The sequence below is a fragment of the Emys orbicularis genome, chromosome 4 (assembly GCF_028017835.1).
Source record: "Emys orbicularis isolate rEmyOrb1 chromosome 4, rEmyOrb1.hap1, whole genome shotgun sequence".
Classification (NCBI taxonomy): domain Eukaryota; kingdom Metazoa; phylum Chordata; order Testudines; family Emydidae; genus Emys; species Emys orbicularis.
In genome coordinates this window covers 136567972-136585274 of record NC_088686.1, presented here as the reverse complement: position 1 = coordinate 136585274, position 17303 = coordinate 136567972, and the positions used below count along the sequence as shown (strand labels likewise).

The 17303-nt window shown below is 49.0% G+C and overlaps 1 protein-coding gene across 2 annotated transcripts; it reads left to right on the top strand.

Moving 5' to 3' along the window:
* The first annotated feature begins 7811 nt into the window (after positions 1–7811).
* Positions 7812–16309, top strand: CDKN1A (cyclin dependent kinase inhibitor 1A). Of its 2 annotated transcripts, XM_065402391.1 has the most exons (3): positions 7812–7896; positions 13257–13682; positions 14345–16309. In XM_065402391.1, exons 2-3 carry the CDS (start codon positions 13265–13267, stop codon positions 14392–14394), a joined length of 468 nt encoding a protein of 155 aa, XP_065258463.1. In that variant the 5' UTR covers positions 7812–7896; positions 13257–13264; the 3' UTR covers positions 14395–16309. The 2 variants fall into 2 exon arrangements, with proteins under 2 accessions (XP_065258463.1, XP_065258462.1); XM_065402390.1 differs by lacking the exon at positions 7812–7896 and having other exon boundaries at positions 13235–13682.
* The last annotated feature ends 994 nt before the right edge of the window (positions 16310–17303 follow it).

Below are 17303 nucleotides of genomic sequence, written 5' to 3'. Positions count from 1 at the left end.
AAACTATTCCAATCAAAATGAAGTCCAAATTTCATCCTTCCCCACCCTACCTTGCAGGAATCCTCTTCTACTGCCCTGCAGTCCTGCTCTAGCTCGGTCTTTCCCACAACCTCCCAGTCTTCTCCTGCTTCGTCTCTAGGCTGAGAGGGTCAGTGGCTCTCCTTCCCCTGCTGGAGTCTCCCTCTTTATAAGGCCCAGATGCCTTCTCCCTTAAGCAGCGAGTAATCAGTCACAGGTGCACTGGATCCCACTCCCTCTTGAAGGGGCCAGTCACCCTGTAGCAGGCCCATAAAGCTTTGGCAGTGATCTAGAGGCAGAGAGATTGAAGACATTTTGCAACTGTTCCGAGGCTCAGACATCTGATCCCAGCTGCCACTCCCACAGCAGGTGCCTCAGGCAGGTGGGGTGCATTTTGCATAGGCCTGGTTTTCTCTCCGACTGTGGCAAACGGTATGAATTAGTAAAATCAAAATAAAAGATTAAAACCCTACAGGTACTTCCTGCAGCCTGATTTCAGGACCTCATAACAATGAGGTTCTTTTTTACCAGCCAAAGAGTCTCCGTAGCTCCCCTGGACAGTTCCTGAAGCAATTACGTTAATGACTATGAATGAGCCTCAAAACCGATCTCGGGTGGAAATGAGTTAGGCGGCAAATGAAATGAACAAGTCATACTCCAGACTCGCTGGATCCAGCAATATTTCCAGTAACCCAAAGGCCTTGCTTTAGAGAATGCCTCACACAACCATCTGTGCTTGGCAGGATTCTGTTTACACTCTACTGGGTTTGGTGTCTCATCAACATGCCTTCATAAATGGAGCAAACAATGGCTGAATATGGCAGGGAAAGAGTCAATTACCACGATCCAAGTTCTTTTAGGGGCAGAGTTAATCAAGCATTCAGCGTTTTGTCATTCGTGTCTTTCTTTCCTGGGAAAATCCTATTAGTATAAAATCACTTAATAGGGTACTTCAAAGAGCTGATGGGAAAACATTCTTCGCTCAGTTATAAACGCCATTCAGCTGAACACTGGATTCATTTAAGACTTTTGCTGGAGCATGAGAGTTTCATTAAGAGTGTTCACATTTCCTACGTTAAAAAAAAAAAAAAAAAAAAGCTCATTAGCCAGGAGAATGGAAAATGTTGGAGATTTTTAATCTTGCTGAATAGATTTTAAGAGCCTGAATATTCATGGATTGGCCCCTTGTGCGGCCATTTATACCTGTGCAAAGTAGATGTCTAACACTGCCCATCTGATCTGGTAGCATTTGACACCTATTTTGTACAGGCATGAGGGATGAAAAGATGCAGGGGGATAGGCAAACTGGACCATGACTATATTCTGCCAAGTACAGTCTGTTTCAGGGAAAAAAACAGCCAGCCTCCTGCTGTTACTAGAGAGAGGTATGAATCCTGTAAGCTGCTGAGCATGGAAATAGAGCTTTGTACAGGATCAAGTCCTTAACTAATCAAACGCAAAAAAAAAAAAAAAGTGCCTTTTCTGCACTCTGCTTTGAAGATGAGGGCCCAATCCTGCAGTCCTCACTCAAGAGAAACTCCCATTGAGAAAAGCGGACGAGGACTTGAGGATCAGTTAGTTTTCATATTCAATGCAGGCAGGATTTAGCCTGGGGACACTCCAAGTTATCCAATTGTTACATATTAATGACATCTTGTAGTCAGGCAAAAATCAGCCTTAAAGTCCTTAAATGTACAGACATGTATGTACATGCAAGCTTAAAAATAGTCATTGCTACAGTTCAGAGGGGACCTAAGACACAGGGTGTGATTCTTCTCTCTGCCTTCCATCCAATATCATCACCCCTAAAACACTAGGGACCAGATTCTCTCTCTGCTTACGCTGGTGTTGGTCCATTGGCTTAAACTGAGTTACACTGATTTACACCAGCTGAGGATCTGGCCTTCAATTCTGGCCTGGGAGAGTGTAACCCCCACTTTGCACAGAGGTAAATGACTCCACAAGGTGCAAAGCAGTAGAGACTCCAGCCTGCATGGCCAGGTCTCAAATACAGACTTCTGCCAGCATAGCTAGGTCCGTCAGGGGTGGGATTAGTGACTGGCAGAGCGGTGCCAGCCAAAGCTCCCAATGCAGATGCAGTTATACCTATCAGGTTTCCCTCTGGGGGGCTGGAATAAGCTAGGCTGGCAAAAGCACTAGTTTTGCTGGTATAGCTGCATCCACAGTGGGCTCATTTTGCCAGTATATTATAATGGTATAGCTAGATCTGCAAAGCAATTCTAGCATAGACCTGGCTTCTCTCTCTACTAGAGAGGGGCTGAACCAAAAGCCCAGCCCCAAACCAACTGAATCTCAGGTGTCTGGAACCTTCATGTGAATTTTACAGCCCTAAGCCACTCTCCCCTTTAAAGCCCCTCTGCCTTATGTTTCAAATCTGGATCCAAGTCAATTTCGAATGGAAGTCCAGCATTCCTTGGACTCCTGTCCATGCTGCCCAGTGAGATGTTTGGGAGCCTGTCACACATGTTTCTGGAAGGGAATGAAACGGGCTTTAGAGGAAATAAGTTCAGGCATGTTTTACAGCTAGACTCTGCTGTGAGTCCAACACTGTCTCACTGATGAGCAGTAGGTGACTCATGGACACTGCCTTCAATGATCAAGTCCCAGGCTTCTGTATTTGCCTATAAGTCTGGAGCGACTTCCATAACCTGATCAGCTTGAGGCTAAATACTCGTTAGAGTAACGAACACAGAGCGTAAAGAAAAACATCGGTCAAAGAATTAATATGATTGTTCTTTATATAACAGTGGTGCCAACACCAAGCATCCAAAAATCATGGCTCAGTCCCCCCAGAATCACGAGTTAAGTTTAAAAATCATGAGATCTTAAACAATACATTTACAGGTTTGGAGGTTTTGGGCCTTCTGAGCTTTCAGGGGTCATATTTTCAAATGCTTCTCCCAAGACAGGAAGGCTAGAAACTTTCTTTTTTAAAATGAAAAAAGAGATTCTCATACAACCATTGGACTCCGGGGGCACCAGTTAGTAAGAGGCTCATGATAAAAATCACAAGAGCTGGCTACACGCAGACAGCTACATCCCTGCCCCTCTGAGTAAACAGTCTGTATGTAACTCAGCAAAGTAACCACCAGTGACAGTGGGAAAGGGGGCTGTAAAGATATGAGAGCTCACGGGATAAGCAGCTCAGAGCTGTGTCTGTCGCTTCTGAGAGTCATTCAAATTCCATGGATGTGGGGGTATGGCTAGGACCCCTTTAATTACAAGGGAAGTGGTGGATTCTCCATCTCTTGGAGTCTTCAAACCAAAACGGGAAGGTATGCTTAGGACAGATATGGTAGTGGGATCAACAGAGGGGAATGTAGGTGAAATTTAATGGGCCCTGTGATATACAGGAAGTCAGATGAGATAATCTAATGGTCCCTTCTGGCCTTGAACTATGAAGCTATTAAAAGATTAGTGCAGGAATCACTGGGGGGCAATTTCTGGCCTGTGTCATGCAGGAGATCAGACTAGATGATCATAAACTTTTCTGGTCTTAAAATTCATCTCTCTTTATAGACAGCATCCACAGAGAAAGCTGGGAGAGAGGGGACAGTAAGATCCTAGAAGACGCCAAAATTTTTTTACAAGCAGCAACTAATAACTACAGCTATAAACCTCTTCTCTTCTCGGCCACCTCTGGTGGGGAGTGCAGCAGTTGTTTAGCAGCACACAGTAATTCGATGAGCCAGTTAGGGCAGAAAGAAGAGGACACTTCAGCCCATGGTTAAACGCAGTATTGAACTCAAGTTTGGGGAGCACTTTGTTCCTGGGCACTTTGGAAAATCTGCCCTCAGTTGTGGGGGCTGAGGCCCAGAGCCTCAAAAGGTATTTAGGCAACGAATTCCCATTGATTTCAAGGGGAGCCTAAAATACCTTTGAGGATCTGGGCCCGAGTTCTGTTGAAAAATCTGACCCCGAGCCCTATGTAGGCAGCTAAGATCTGAAAAGCATTGTCAAAATCAGCACATTCTTCTCTTTGCCTCTCCTGTGTGCTAACAGTTACTGGGCCTTTTAAAGAAAAGTCCTTCCTGGGTTATTCTTCTATGATGGCAAGAAGGCTTTGGGACCTATGCCAGGGGATCCTTGCAGCCTGTTCTGTGGTTAGCCAGACAGCAGGTCTTCTCTCCTTATGAGCTGATCTGCAGAGGTGCTGGGCAGCTCCACCGTCCATTGGGGTCAGCAGGAGCTGAGGGTGCTTCACACCTTTGACAATGAGGCCTGGCTAGATTTTCATTATATCAATAGGAAAACGAAGACCACAGCTGCTACTGTAATCGTCAGTTCCCTAAGGATTTCTGATTCTCAATGTTCCCAATGCATATACCACTGCTGCTGAATCTTCTGCACCCTGAAGTATCCAGTACTAGCATGTAGCATCCAGGGGTACCAAGGAGAGAATTAGCATCCCACAGAATGCATACCCCTGCCTCCCCCCAAACCAGCACAATCTCCCTGCTCTGTTTGGCAGAGCAAGAGCTGGGCATAACAAGGAAACCGTTTTCCTTGGGGCCCCAGGCCAGGGGTAAATTCCGCAGCTGCAGAATCAGAATGCGTGGCTCCCAGAATATGATTTGTGAGGTCATTAACCACAACGTAGCTGTGTCATAGAGAGTAGAGACGCCCGCACAGATGAAGGGGAATCATTGCTCCAATACCTTCTAATGAAGTAGCTGCCATTTGGTTTAACACAGAACCATGAGAACTGCCAGACTGCATCAGACCCATGGTCCGTCCAGGATCCTGTCTCTGATAGCAGCTAACATCACATTCTTCAGAACCAGGTATAAACTCCATAGCGGACAATTATGGAATAGCTTACCCAGAGGGAAAGCCTCTTCCTAGCTACATTAGTAACTGACGGGTTTATGTATGCCCTTAAGCAGGAAGTCTCATACTTGTTTGAATCCTGCATTCTGGGCCTCAGTGCAATTTTTGTGGCAATGAGTTCCACAGATTAATTGTGCATTTTGTACAGAAGTCTTGTCTTTCATCTGCTACACTGAGATATACCTGGTAAATTTTAAGTGGGTGATTATTCCGTTCTCTTTATTTTTGTACCTTTTTTTAAAAAAAAGAGATATTTAGTTAAACACTTTTTGGTAGCTGTTCTTTATCTACAGTGATATAGCAGCATCAGCCACCTTCCAAGCACCCCTTTATGGACAGCGGTAACTCTGCAGTACCTTACCTCAGTTTCCCTTCTTTTAGGTCTCCTCAGCCTTCACACAGAGGCTTCTCTCTGTGTAAACACCCCTCCCTAGAGTTGATGTTATTAATATAAACAGAACTCAATGTCCAAAATAAAGTCCACAGACTAACTCAGTTTTCTGCTTTTAGCAAGCCACTTCCTGCCCTACCTGGCTAGAATCTTGTTTCTCCTGGTGTCTCAACCCCTTTTATAATCTTCTAACTCTCTATTGCAGCCTCCCCCTTTATAAGGCCCAGGTGTCTTCCCTTAAGCCCAGTTGAGCAGCAGGTAATCAATCACAGGTGCACTGGACCCCCTCTGCACCTTCTTAAAGGAGCCAACCAGCCACACTGTGCTAAGTGTTAATAATTGCAAATAGCATACAGATGATAAACTGTGTCACTTGAGTCTTAGCTATGGAATGGTTATGCTTTTGCTCTCTGTGTAACAGACCTTGCAGTTTCTAAATCCACTCCTCGCATGCAGGGTTGGCAGCCATTTTGTTTTCACAGCTCAATATAGTTGGAGGAGACACGCTGTGTTCTCTAAGTTATGGTGGAGACTTTAGTGTTGTTCTTTCTCTTGGTGGTTGCTGTTCTCCATCTAAAGTAAAGGCCATTCTGGCTGAAAAGCCTCTCTCTGAATTGTGTGGCTGGCAAAACGCAAGGTACATTTGTAGCCATTGTTTTCAAAATTAATTAAAATACATGAATTGAAAAATCAGAGTTGGGCAGGTTAATAAGAGCTAGGGTGAACAGACAGCAAATGTGAAAAATTGGGAAGGGGGTGGGGGTAATAGGAGCCTATATAAGAAAAAGACCCCAAAATCGGGACTGTCCCTATAAAATCAGGACATCTGGTCACCTTAATAAGAACATGCCAGAAAGCCGGGTTTGTTCACTAAACTGCCATGGGTAAACTTTAGTCACTGCTACATTAAAGCTAGAATCAATCTAAAACCCTTTGTTTAAATAGCCCCTGAACTTTGGAAAGTTCACCTCTCGATCACAGCTGTTCAGGGCCTATCTCTGTGCCATAGATGATAACATCTTTCAGCTGATTTCATGCTCCCTGGATGTGTTTGCATCCTGTGTAACGGGACTTGTAGGAGAGAGATCTGCCCTGTGTCATGAGGCAGTCTCCAGCAGAACATGCCCAAACATATTCTCTATTAGAACAGGCCAGCCTGAAATCTGCAGATCTAGGAACTTTGCATTGTGGCAGGGGTTAAATCCATCAACTAGCTGCACACTGAAGGCCTGATTTTCAGAAGTGAGGAACACACAACAGCTCCCCGATTTCAGCTGGCACGGCGGGGGCCGAGCACCCTGAAAACAGAAGATTAGATGGACGCTTTAGCACGTACCTACATTTCTGATTCAAAAGAGACCACAAGATAGATATTAAATGCTGCTGGCCTCAGTTGCAGCTGCACCCCTGCAAGCCACCAATGCAGACAGTGCACGGGTATAAAAACTAAGTTGCACCAGTGAGTTTACCCTGCATTTACATGAGGGGTTTGCAGTGATGCAGCTACACCGTGGCTAATGACCCCAGTGTGGACAAGCCCTAAGATTAGGGGAAGCCAAATCTCATGCTTCAGGATATAAACTGATCAGTGCAGAGATCAGGAAGGAATCTTTCTCCTGCCATCTTCCTTCTTCCCCAATATGCAACATTAGGCAACTCGTTAGGAGCATGGCCCCAGATCTTCCAAAGGTATTTAAGAGCCTAATTTCCATGTATTGTAATGGGAGTTAGGTGCCTACATACCCTTGAGGATCTGGGCCATGGAGAGGTAGTTGCTTTCTGGCTTTGCTCTGAAGCAGCAGATATGGTAGCCACTGCTAAAAGTAGGGGATTGAACTAAATGGACCGATGGTCTGCTCTTGTATGGAAATCCTATTACAGGAATCAATTCCCCCCCCCAGTCAAACCAGTGACGCCCCAGGGAAGTCAGTGGGCAGCACTACTGTTGCTAAGAGCAAAGTCTGGCCGGAAATTCTTACCAGTGAACTATAAAGACGGTAGATCTGAAATCACAAATGAGGGGTAACCAGCCATCGGGGACAGGGTTAACAAATCCTATGGCCAGATTGGCCAAAGGGGTGACATTAGCGGAGCCGGGGCTTGTCGGGCAGCTCACCTGTAATCCTGTGGATTGGAACAGCCTGTGGTACGGATACCCTGGCTGGCCTAGGGAGCTGGCAATGGGATCGGGACCCTCCCTTCTAGGGCAGCGGCTGCTCCGCCGCCTGATGGCACCTGACCCGAGAGGTCCAGGTGCTTCTCCCGCGCCCATGGGCGCAGAGCTCGGGTCGGGCCGGGCCGGGCCGGGCCGCGGGGGTTAATTCCGCCCCCAGCGGAGAGGGTCGCTGCATCGCCAGCGCAAGTGGGCGCCAGGCTCCCTCCAGCCCAGGGCTAAGGAGCTGGGCAGCAGAGCCCGGCCCGGGGCAGCGCCGTGGGAGTCCCGGGCTGCGCGGGGGGTGAGCTCAGCTGTGCGGGGCAGGTAGGGAGGGCCGGGGGCGGAGCGCTCCGCCCGGCTATATCAGGCTGGCAGCCGGGCGCCGAGCTCAGAGCCGCTGCCGGAGGTTTGGAGAGACGCAGCAGCAGCAGCAGGCAGAGTCCGAGCTGGGCTGTGCTGGGAGGTGGTGGCTGGACGCGAGGTGAGAGGGGCTGCGGCCGGGGTATCGGGGGTGTCTTTATCCCCGTGCCCTTTGGGGTGGGTCCCTGCATCACCTCCCCCGCCGGGTATCTGTCCCCGAGTCTCCTCGCCCCCCTCTGGAGGGTGGATTCGCCCACGGTCAGTGCCGCCCACCCTCGATGGGGAGCCCAATTCTGGGCCGATGAGAGAGGATGCGACTTCACTGCTCCGTGGCACCCAGGTACCGGGGGGTCCCGCCCCGCTTCTCGACACCTGCGCGGGCTCTGCCCCTTAGCTAAAGGGGAGTCGGAGGGGCCCCACTCTGGAGTGCCCTAGGCTAAGCCCAGCCATCCAGAGAGCCCGACCGGGAGCCGCCTGCTGCTGCCCCGCACCGACCGGGGTCACGGGGGGCTTTCCGGGAAGCGAGGCTGAGCAGAGACCCCGCTTCCCCAGTGGGCAGAGGCTCCCGGGCTACTGGTCTCTCCCTCCCGGCTGCTGGTGGGGTTTTCTTCCTCCTCCATCCCAAGCTACTCTGCCTCTATCGGTTTCGCTTGCTGGGGAGTCTCCCACTCCCTTCACGGTGCCCCCTCCCGAGCCCGCACTGATCGGTGGGCTGGTCCCTCCGCTAGTTGCTCACGGAGGATGCGAAGATCCCCGGAGCAATGCCCTTAACGCGCCGTTGGGATGGGAACCGAGGCAGTCTCTGTACTGGAAGGGCTGGGATTCCCAATGACCCTATAGGGCTAGACCTGGGGGCGCCCCTTGCTGGGGACCCCCGGCCACTAGCCCGGCCAGGCCGATCTGGGAGCGCACACACGCGAGCTGTCATTTGGGTTTACACGTCTCCTTCCGAAGCGCAGCGAGGCGAAGCCTCGGGGAAGGGGCGAGTGTGGCGCATGTTGGATTAGACCCTCGGCCACTGATGACGGCGGCAGAGACAACCGATCTCCCCAGAAACCCCACCCCCACCCCCCCACCCCGCGCCCATCCTGGAGCCCGCCGGGGGGGCCCGATGGGAAGCCGTTTCGCTTTCGGGGCGCATCGCGGCCAGAGGGGGCTGTGGAAGCCGCGGGCCCGGAGGCAGGGCTGGCTGCCGGGGGTGTCAGGAGCGGGCGGGCGATTGGACGCGGTGCCATGGCGTGTGACACTCAAATACATGACGCCAGCTGGTAGGAACGCCCGGCCCGGGGACTGAGCGTTCGCCAGGCCCGACAGCGGGGGGCGCTGCGGAGTCGGCAGCCCGGGCTGTCCAATGGAGCGGGGCGCTGCCAGGGCATGTCTGGGCGGCCGGCGGTTAGTAATAGTCACACGCTCGCTGTGATGTAAGAGACCTGCCCTATTGCACGGGCTCGCGAGTCATTTCCAAGCGCACGTCGGGCTGGGACTTCCCTGAAGCTTTGGTCTAAACACGTCCAGGAAGAGCCATGTAACAACCCACCGGGCAGGGAGCGCACTGGGCAAAGCCGCTCCCAGCCCGGCTGGGTGGCTGCGTCAGCACCGCCCTGATCGGGGACTGTCACGCTCCGCTGGAACTCCGTGTCCCCGGGCACTTCCTAGGAACAGAAGGATCAGGCTGATCAGAGCTGCGTGAGTCTCTGCTGGCCACTGGCTGCTGCAAACTGCAGAGCCCGACGGGACAGCAGCGGAAGCGGCCCGGATAGCTGTAGGGATGGCCAAGTTGTCCTCTGCTCAGTCCCATCGTTGATCTGCCATCCAGTTTGCAACTGCTTGAGCTCGTTTTGAATAGTTGGACAGCACTTTTACAGATGAAGTGCTCGCTCCTCTGTGCAGGCTTGTTCCATCACTAGCAAGGATCCCTGGGGGTCTGACAGCAACTAAAAGAACCTTGCAGTAGGCTCCAGACCATGTAACAGGATGAAAGGTGTAAATGCTGTTTGTGGATTGAGTGCCTGTGTCTAAAGGGATATTTCACAATATTATTCATCACCTGCTGGTACTCATCGGCCGCTTGGCTGGTCCAAGATGATGTAATCCCAGCCTCCCCTAGACATGTCACTCTGCCTGTCCCAGGATGTGTCATTCTGGCAGTCTGGCTGGGCCTGCTCGCTAGGTTTCACTCTGATTGCAAATAATCCCTCACTTTACAAGAAATGGAAACCCCAGGAGGCTACTGTAGTGAGGGGTGGGAAGATGTTTATTCCTGGGTGACAAACACCCCCTGGTGGGCAAAGTGGTACACTGTTAATAAACTGAACACTTGCATGTCTGGTGTAAAAATCTGTCTCTGGCATCCCAGTTATTGCTTAACGTGGCTATTCAGGTAAAGCTACTTTAATTTATTGTAATCTAGGTTAAGATGGTTGACAGGAGCAATAGAGCCATGGAGCTCACAAGTAAGGAAAGTGAAGCCTGCAAATGACCCAAAATAGTTCCACTTCCTCCCTCTCCAGACATGCTTTGCCTAGAAACTGCAATATTAATGAGACCAAGCCCCAGATTGTTCCAGAGATTGGCAATAAATGGGCTGCAGACAGATGGACTTTAAAACTTGTCCCCTTGCTACTGTTCTTTTTGCCCCTAGAATTTCCTTCCCCCAACTTGGGTGTATGGGACGGAAGGGGCTGCATTGAGCCCAAAAATCCTGCTGTCAAGTTCACTTGCTTCCAGGATCTCCTCTCTGCTGTCTCTCTTGAAACAAAAATCCTGATGTGGCTGAAGACCTGGATGTTTAGCTTGAACATAATGTGCTCTTCAAAGGATCCCCAAAACCTTACTGTAATTAAACCTTCCCCTATATTCCTTGTGCTAGGCCAGTCTCTCAAGTCACTTTGGGACTTGTAAGGCAGAGCAGGTGACTTGCCCAGGTCACGCAGCAGGCTCCCTGCACTCTGAGTGCAATTGACTTGATCACTGCACCCAACTTAATTTCCTATTGAGATCCTGCCACCTGTAAGAAACTGGCTTAGGGAAGCAATGATCCCTGTTTCTTAGAGGGTTCAGGATGAGCAGAGCCAGTGTCAAGTTGCCTTTTGCTTACCTGAAGCGCTTGCCAAGAGCTGCACTGTTGGATCAGCACTGCCCTGGCACCCACTGGTGACCACAAACATTGCTCTGTATCAGCTGCTTGTTCAAGTCTGCAGGGTTCTGTAGCAGAATTTAATGTGACTTACAAGAAAGCTTCATTGTATGAAAGGAAATGAAAATGACTTCAATGGTTCTTCAGGTCATCAAACTGACTATTCAGGAAATTAAAAGTAAAGACCAGCCATGTGTTATCCACACTCAGCGGCTTCCAACACACACAATCAGGAGCGGAGGATGAAGCATTAGTCTTAATGCGAGGTTGTGCAGTTTTGTGGCACACTGATCCTGTGCGGTGCTGAGTAGTTGCAGGTTTGGCTGCTGTAGCACTTCAGTGTAGACACTACCTATGCTGATGGGAGAGGCTCTTCCTGAGAGGCCGTAGCTAGGTTGACAAAATAATTCTCCTGTCGACCTAACACTGTCTATATGGGGACTTAGGTCTGTTTAACTATGCTGCTCAGGGATGTGGATTTTTCACATCCCTGACTGATGCAGTTAAACTGACCTCACTTTCTACTGTAGACCAGGCCTTGGACTCCGGTTTAAGTCAGTGGTAGGTGTTGAGAATGCTCCGGATCTCTCAGGAGTGGGCATTCTAATGGGTGTGGGTGTTTGCTTTCATATGCAGCAGCAAGTTGAAACTTGTTACCTGCCAGGGCTTGTTTGGACATGCTGGAACTTGACTGACTCACGATGATGTCATTCCATTGAACTGTTTACAAGGGTGTGAACTGTCAGGCGATATGAAGGTTGAGTTCTATTTTTAATCTCTCAGCCTCTTCCTCTCTGGGTGAAAAGGCAAGAACAGGACAAGCTGGATCAATAGAATATTATAGGCACTGAGGCCATTAAAGGTTAAGGTTCAAGATATACAAGCCAAATGTGGCCTTTAGCTGCCGTGGTGCCTAAATGTCTCCCAGACTAATAGCATAAAGGCTAAATTGTTGCTGCCAAAGGATTGTGTGTGGGCAGAGTTGAGCAAACAGTTCACTGCTAATTAAAGTGGTGAAAATAACCTTTTTTTGCATTACTGGAATCAAATTCATTTTGGGTTGAATGAAACACTTTGTTCAACCCACAACATTGTTGCGTTTTTGTTGGTTTATAACTGTAAAGTAAACCTCAAACTCAATGTTTAGATTTTCATAATCCTTTTTTCAAACTATTTAGCAAAACTGTCAAATTCCTGAATTGGTTTGGTTGATGCAAATCGGCATTATTATTATTATTATTTTTTTCCTGGCACAAAGCTTTGGCTAAAATGTTGCCCAGTTCGACTGCTGATCACTTATTTGGCTCTAGCTTTCTGCTCGTGGGCCTGTTGCGACTGCCCTCTGTCCGTTGTGGGCTGGATGTTTTGTGCTGAGCAGCCTCTGTTGCCACTGCAGTCAGTAGAAGCTGCAGATGCTCTGCATATCTGACCATCAGGCTCTATGGGAATAAATTCATGATCTCAAACTTTTAAAATATCCCCCTGCCCTTTTAAACAAGCCTCCTTTCATAATTACAAGCTGCGAAGGGATTCCTTTATAACCTTGCATGCCCACATCAGGGGGAGGGCAGAAGGTTAGAACCCTTTTGGGGGTTTTGTTGGCAATTGGCAACTTTCTTTACCACTTAGGTGCATCTCCTGTTGACAGACCAAGTGTGGCTCCTCTTTGCCTCCATCTACAAAGCAGGGTCTTTATCAGTGGCTACCCAACAGTTTCACCAATAAGGGATTACCAAAATGGACACGCTTGGAATTTGTTCTATGCAGCTTGTTCAAAGCATAGTTCCTTGCCGCTATGTTCTGGTACTTGGATTTAAGAAATTCACCTAATATTTCCTGTTGGCTTTGCCAGCTGCTCTCACGTGAATCTGTCGCATGCAAACTTGAATTCAGATCCAATTCTGATTTTAAATATCCTCCAAGTTGAGATCCAGTATTGTTGTAGCAGTGTCAGTACCAGGGTATTAGAGATAGAAGGTCAGTGAGGTAATATCTCTTATTGGACCATGGGGTTGACTGCAGGGTTTGAACCTAGAACTTTGAGCACTAGATGGATCAGCCCTTACCACTTGAGCTCAAGGATTAAGTTCTATAGCTGGGAAGCCGTAGCAGGTTCAACCCTCATGTAAACCAGCCACAAGAGGGAGACAAGTGCATGCTCCTTGCATGGATTACATTGGCATGCATATAGCCAATGATTGCTCAGTACTGCATGCCAGGGGTGGTCCCAGGAGATGCCTGAACCCCATGGACCTCTGTGATCATTTACTAATTCACTTAGTAGCCTAACTATTGATCACTTGCACTGCAGCTCAGTAACCATATGTTGCTCATTTTCCTTCCAGCTGGAAACATGCCTCTGTCACAGAGTAACATGCGGCAGGCCCCCTGCAACAGGAAGCTCTGCCGAAACCTCTTTGGCCCGGTGGATCATGAGCAGCTCCAGAATGACTTACAGGATTTGATGAGGAGAAATCTGGAAGAAGCTCAGTGCAGGTGGAATTTTGACTTTGAGACGGAAACACCGCTAGAGGGCAAGTTCAAGTGGGAGAGAGTCCTCTATCCTGACGTGTCTCCTGCTTGCCTGCCTTCTCAGGACCCGAGCCACTCCAAAGGTAATGGTGGGGAGAAGAACCAGAGCTCTCCAGCACTTAAGATTTCTACAAAGGATCTTAACATGGCCCTCTCAAGTGAAACAGTACAGACAGGCTCTGAGTCCCGCAAGGCCAGCTCCCCACGGCACCTGAAACGAAAGCAGACCAGCATAAAAGGTAAGTACGAATGCTCGTCCTGCCCCTAGTTCACAAGTACCCCTAATGGCTACCAGAGCAAGAGACAGAATGTCAGTGGCAGCTTGACCAGTCCAGTCATATCTCTGGGGTGGCACAGGGCACCTGTCACTGCAGGCGTTGGCGCTTACTGTCAGTTCACCTGTTCACACTGCAGCATTGCCTGGAGGCTCCAGCTGAGTTCAGGATCTCACCGCAGTAGGTGTAAAGAAAGCAGCTAGTGTCGTAAGAGGCAGTCTCTACCGTGGAGAGCTTACAGTGGAGGGAAGGCCAGGTTCTCTGCTTGCTACAGCTGGGGAAAGGAATCTCAAATGACATCACACAGGGTGGCTGGCAGAGCTGGGAATCCAAATCAGATTTCCCAGATTTCAGGTCAATAAATCACAAGACTGGAGCAGATAATAAAAGTGAAACCAGCGTCCCACTGCCATTCAACCAGATAGCCAAAGGGAACTTGATAAAACCCTCCACAGATGGGCCTTTTCTCACTGTCAGACAGGCAATCTGAAGCATGACTCCGGATTGCTCTTGCCAAAACAGATGCTTATTGCTCATAAAGCTCCTCCAGCCAGTTTATTGGAAGGGCTCATTCACACTCTCACTTGAGAGCAAGCTCAGTAGTCTCCTTTTCTTTCTCCCTCCAGATTTCTACAGTTCGAAGCGGAGGATTGTCCCTTGCAAACCAAATCCGTGATGCTACAGCACAAGTTGTTCTGCTTCTATGTGCCTCTTGGCTGGGGCACGGTCATCAGGATGTGTCTTCAACTACTAACCCTACTGGCCCTCTGCAGCCCTCTAGGAAGACCGTTTCTATTGAAGTCTGTGGAAGGGTTGCCTTAGGGGCTGAATAAAGTCTGTGTCGGGACTTAGGGGCAGGAAGACTTAGTTACAAGCCTCCCTCTGCATTGTACTGCATAAGCTACCTACTGGATCTGTCTATTATGAAGTGATGTAGAGTTTAGTGTCGTATTTATGAATAGGGCTAGGTGTCTAAGGACCCACTTGTGTGCAATGTGTATTGTAAAGGCTTTATTTAAAATAGATGTGGAATATTTGATTACCTCCTTTCGTAGGCCTTGGAGAAGAGGGAATGATAAATGCTGAAAATTGAGCCTTCAGCGTAGGCCAGTGTGACACTCAACAAGGAGGGGTAGGAATGAGAGTGCTAAGTCTCAACCCCCCTGACCAGCTACACCCTTGCCCTCAGGACCACAGGGTAGAAGGGGTGGGTGGAGGAGAGATGGGCCTAGACCCTAAACTGCTGTAAAGAGTGTTGTACTTCCACTGCAGTCAAGTGTAAAAGAGCATAGCCTCCCGAGCTGAGGCCCCGTCCCATGGCAACTGATCCTCATGGCCATGGGATGCTTATGTACATGGTCTTCTAAAGCCTGACTCCTGCTCCTGGGCAGCATCAACACTCTCCGTCTGCCTGGGCAGGAGTAAGCTGTGAGTGCAGTGGGCCTGCACTGATAGAAGGGTATCTGTCTCCAGCTGGGGCTCTGCTTCCTGAAAAGGAATGCTTAGGGTGGAAGTGGGAAAGGAGATGTGTATTGCCCATAAAACAAGCATCCCTGACTGCAGGGCCTACCTGAACGAGCAAGGAGTGGATGCTTAGCTGGGTAACCGGATGACACAGCCAGCTTTCTCCCTGGCTAGCTCAGATCAAGTTCTGCTTGGTGTTTAAACTTTGCCCTCTGCTTGCTGACTTGAGGAAAGGAATAATTTGTAGCTCCATCTCTTGGGTGGTTCTTCTGCATTATAGGGAGGCTGGTAGTAGGAGTTGGGGATGGGGGATTCTGACAGGGTTAGACATCTCCTCTGCTAATACCAGCCAGTCCAATTCACTACTTGTAAAGCTGCTTGATGCACCCTTGAGTGGAAACAGACTACTGATGCCACCTGGTTGTGCCCAGGCCCAAATGCTGCATTGGCTGATTTCAGCACTAGCCTAAAGGCAGAATTTGTCTTATAAGACTCACCTTTAGTTCCCTCTGCTCTTGTCATAATACACCACTAGCTCCTGCCACTTGGCTATTCCAGGGCATGCTTTGTGGGGGATCCATCTACACAGCAATTGGTAGACTTTGTGATTTCTACAGTAGAGTTGTAGCACCACTCTGTACAGCAGGGCTAATTCCCTTCCCACTTTCCCCTCCAGCAGGAGGGTTAGCTGCTGCTCTCCCTCATTATGTGGTGGTTCGTATGGCTTCAGCAGTTCTAGCTCTGCAGTTAGACTCACTGCATGTGGTCCTCTTGTGTTAGAGGCCAAGTCCTCATGGCTCCTGCTGCTGGTTTTCATGGCCGCATTGTCTGTCCACAAAGGCTGCAGTCTCACTGTTCGAGACGGTCTCAAGAAACATCAGAAATTCTCAGGCACTTTCTCTGTGATGGGTTCATCCCCTCTGCTCATGGAGTTGGACTTCTAAACCTGGAGAGAACAGATCCCTTCACACCCCCATTCCTTGCTGCACTTTGCGTTCAGGGTAACGCCGGCAAACTTTCAGCACTAATACTTGTATCTGTAAATAAGATGCTGCTGCATTTATTGGGAAAAAATCTAGTTTAAAAATGTAACTTTATTATGAATAAACACTTTGTGTATAAATGAGGCTGGCTTGTCACCTGTCTTCTCTTTGCCCGCTCTGAAGCGCGAGAGTAACTTCAGAACCAAGTATGCTATTAATGCACCCCGTGCCACTATCTGCATGAAGGATGGTTCAGGTGTGAGCCTGGACTCAGGAGATCTGGGTTCAGTTCCTGGCTTTGCTATGTAGGTGTGACTTGGGTAGGTCACTTGGTCTCTGTGGGCCCCAGGTCCCCATCTGAACAATGGGGATAATAGCACTGCTCTGCCTGACGGGCATTGAGGATAAACACATTAAGCCACTCAGAGACTAAAGCCTGGTCTGCACTACAGGGTTAGGTCAACGCAAGGCGGCTTACGTCGACCTAACTATGGAAGCATCTGTGATGGGATCCCTGGGATTGTGGGACCACTGTGCCCCCTGAACTCTCTCCAGCCTGGGCTGTCTCTCTCAATGCCTTGCTAGTGACAAGCAACAAACCCCTCCAGGCACTGTGATCACTCAGCACAACTACATGTGGAGACCCAACACCCAGCTAGATTGCATGAATGCTCCCAGAGTCGCTCATGACCACACAGGGAAGGCACCAGCCAAATCCCACACTGCACGGTATCTCAGGAATATACCATCTTGTACTTCAAGATGAGCAGTGCAAATTTATTAATTGATTCACCACTTCATCAGTGGAAAGCGGACATACACCAGCCTTTGTAAAACTTGAGCATACTTACCATTCACTTCAGGCAAACTCAAAGATAACCAGTAAAACAAATTTATTGACTACAAAAGATTGATTTTAAGTGATAGGCAAAAAGTCAGAGTTAGTTACCAAAATAAAATAAAATGTAAGCACGCCGTCTAAACGCCCAACCCTATTAGACTGGGCAACATCTAGATTAAGCAGTTTTTCTCACCCCACTGGATATTGCAGTTCATAGTACACAGATTTTACCCTTGAAATCTGGGCCAGTCCCCTCAGTTGGAGTCTTCAGAGTGTCCTTGTTGCTTGCAGCCAGAG

Bases quoted from the DNA above. Each gene is read 5' to 3' on its own strand.
- CDKN1A (XM_065402390.1), top strand. From the start codon at position 13,235: ATGTTGCTCATTTTCCTTCCAGCTGGAAACATGCCTCTGTCACAGAGT. The intron at 13,683-14,344 runs GTAAGTACGAAT...TTCTCCCTCCAG, and splicing joins AAAGCAGACCAGCATAAAAG to ATTTCTACAGTTCGAAGCGG.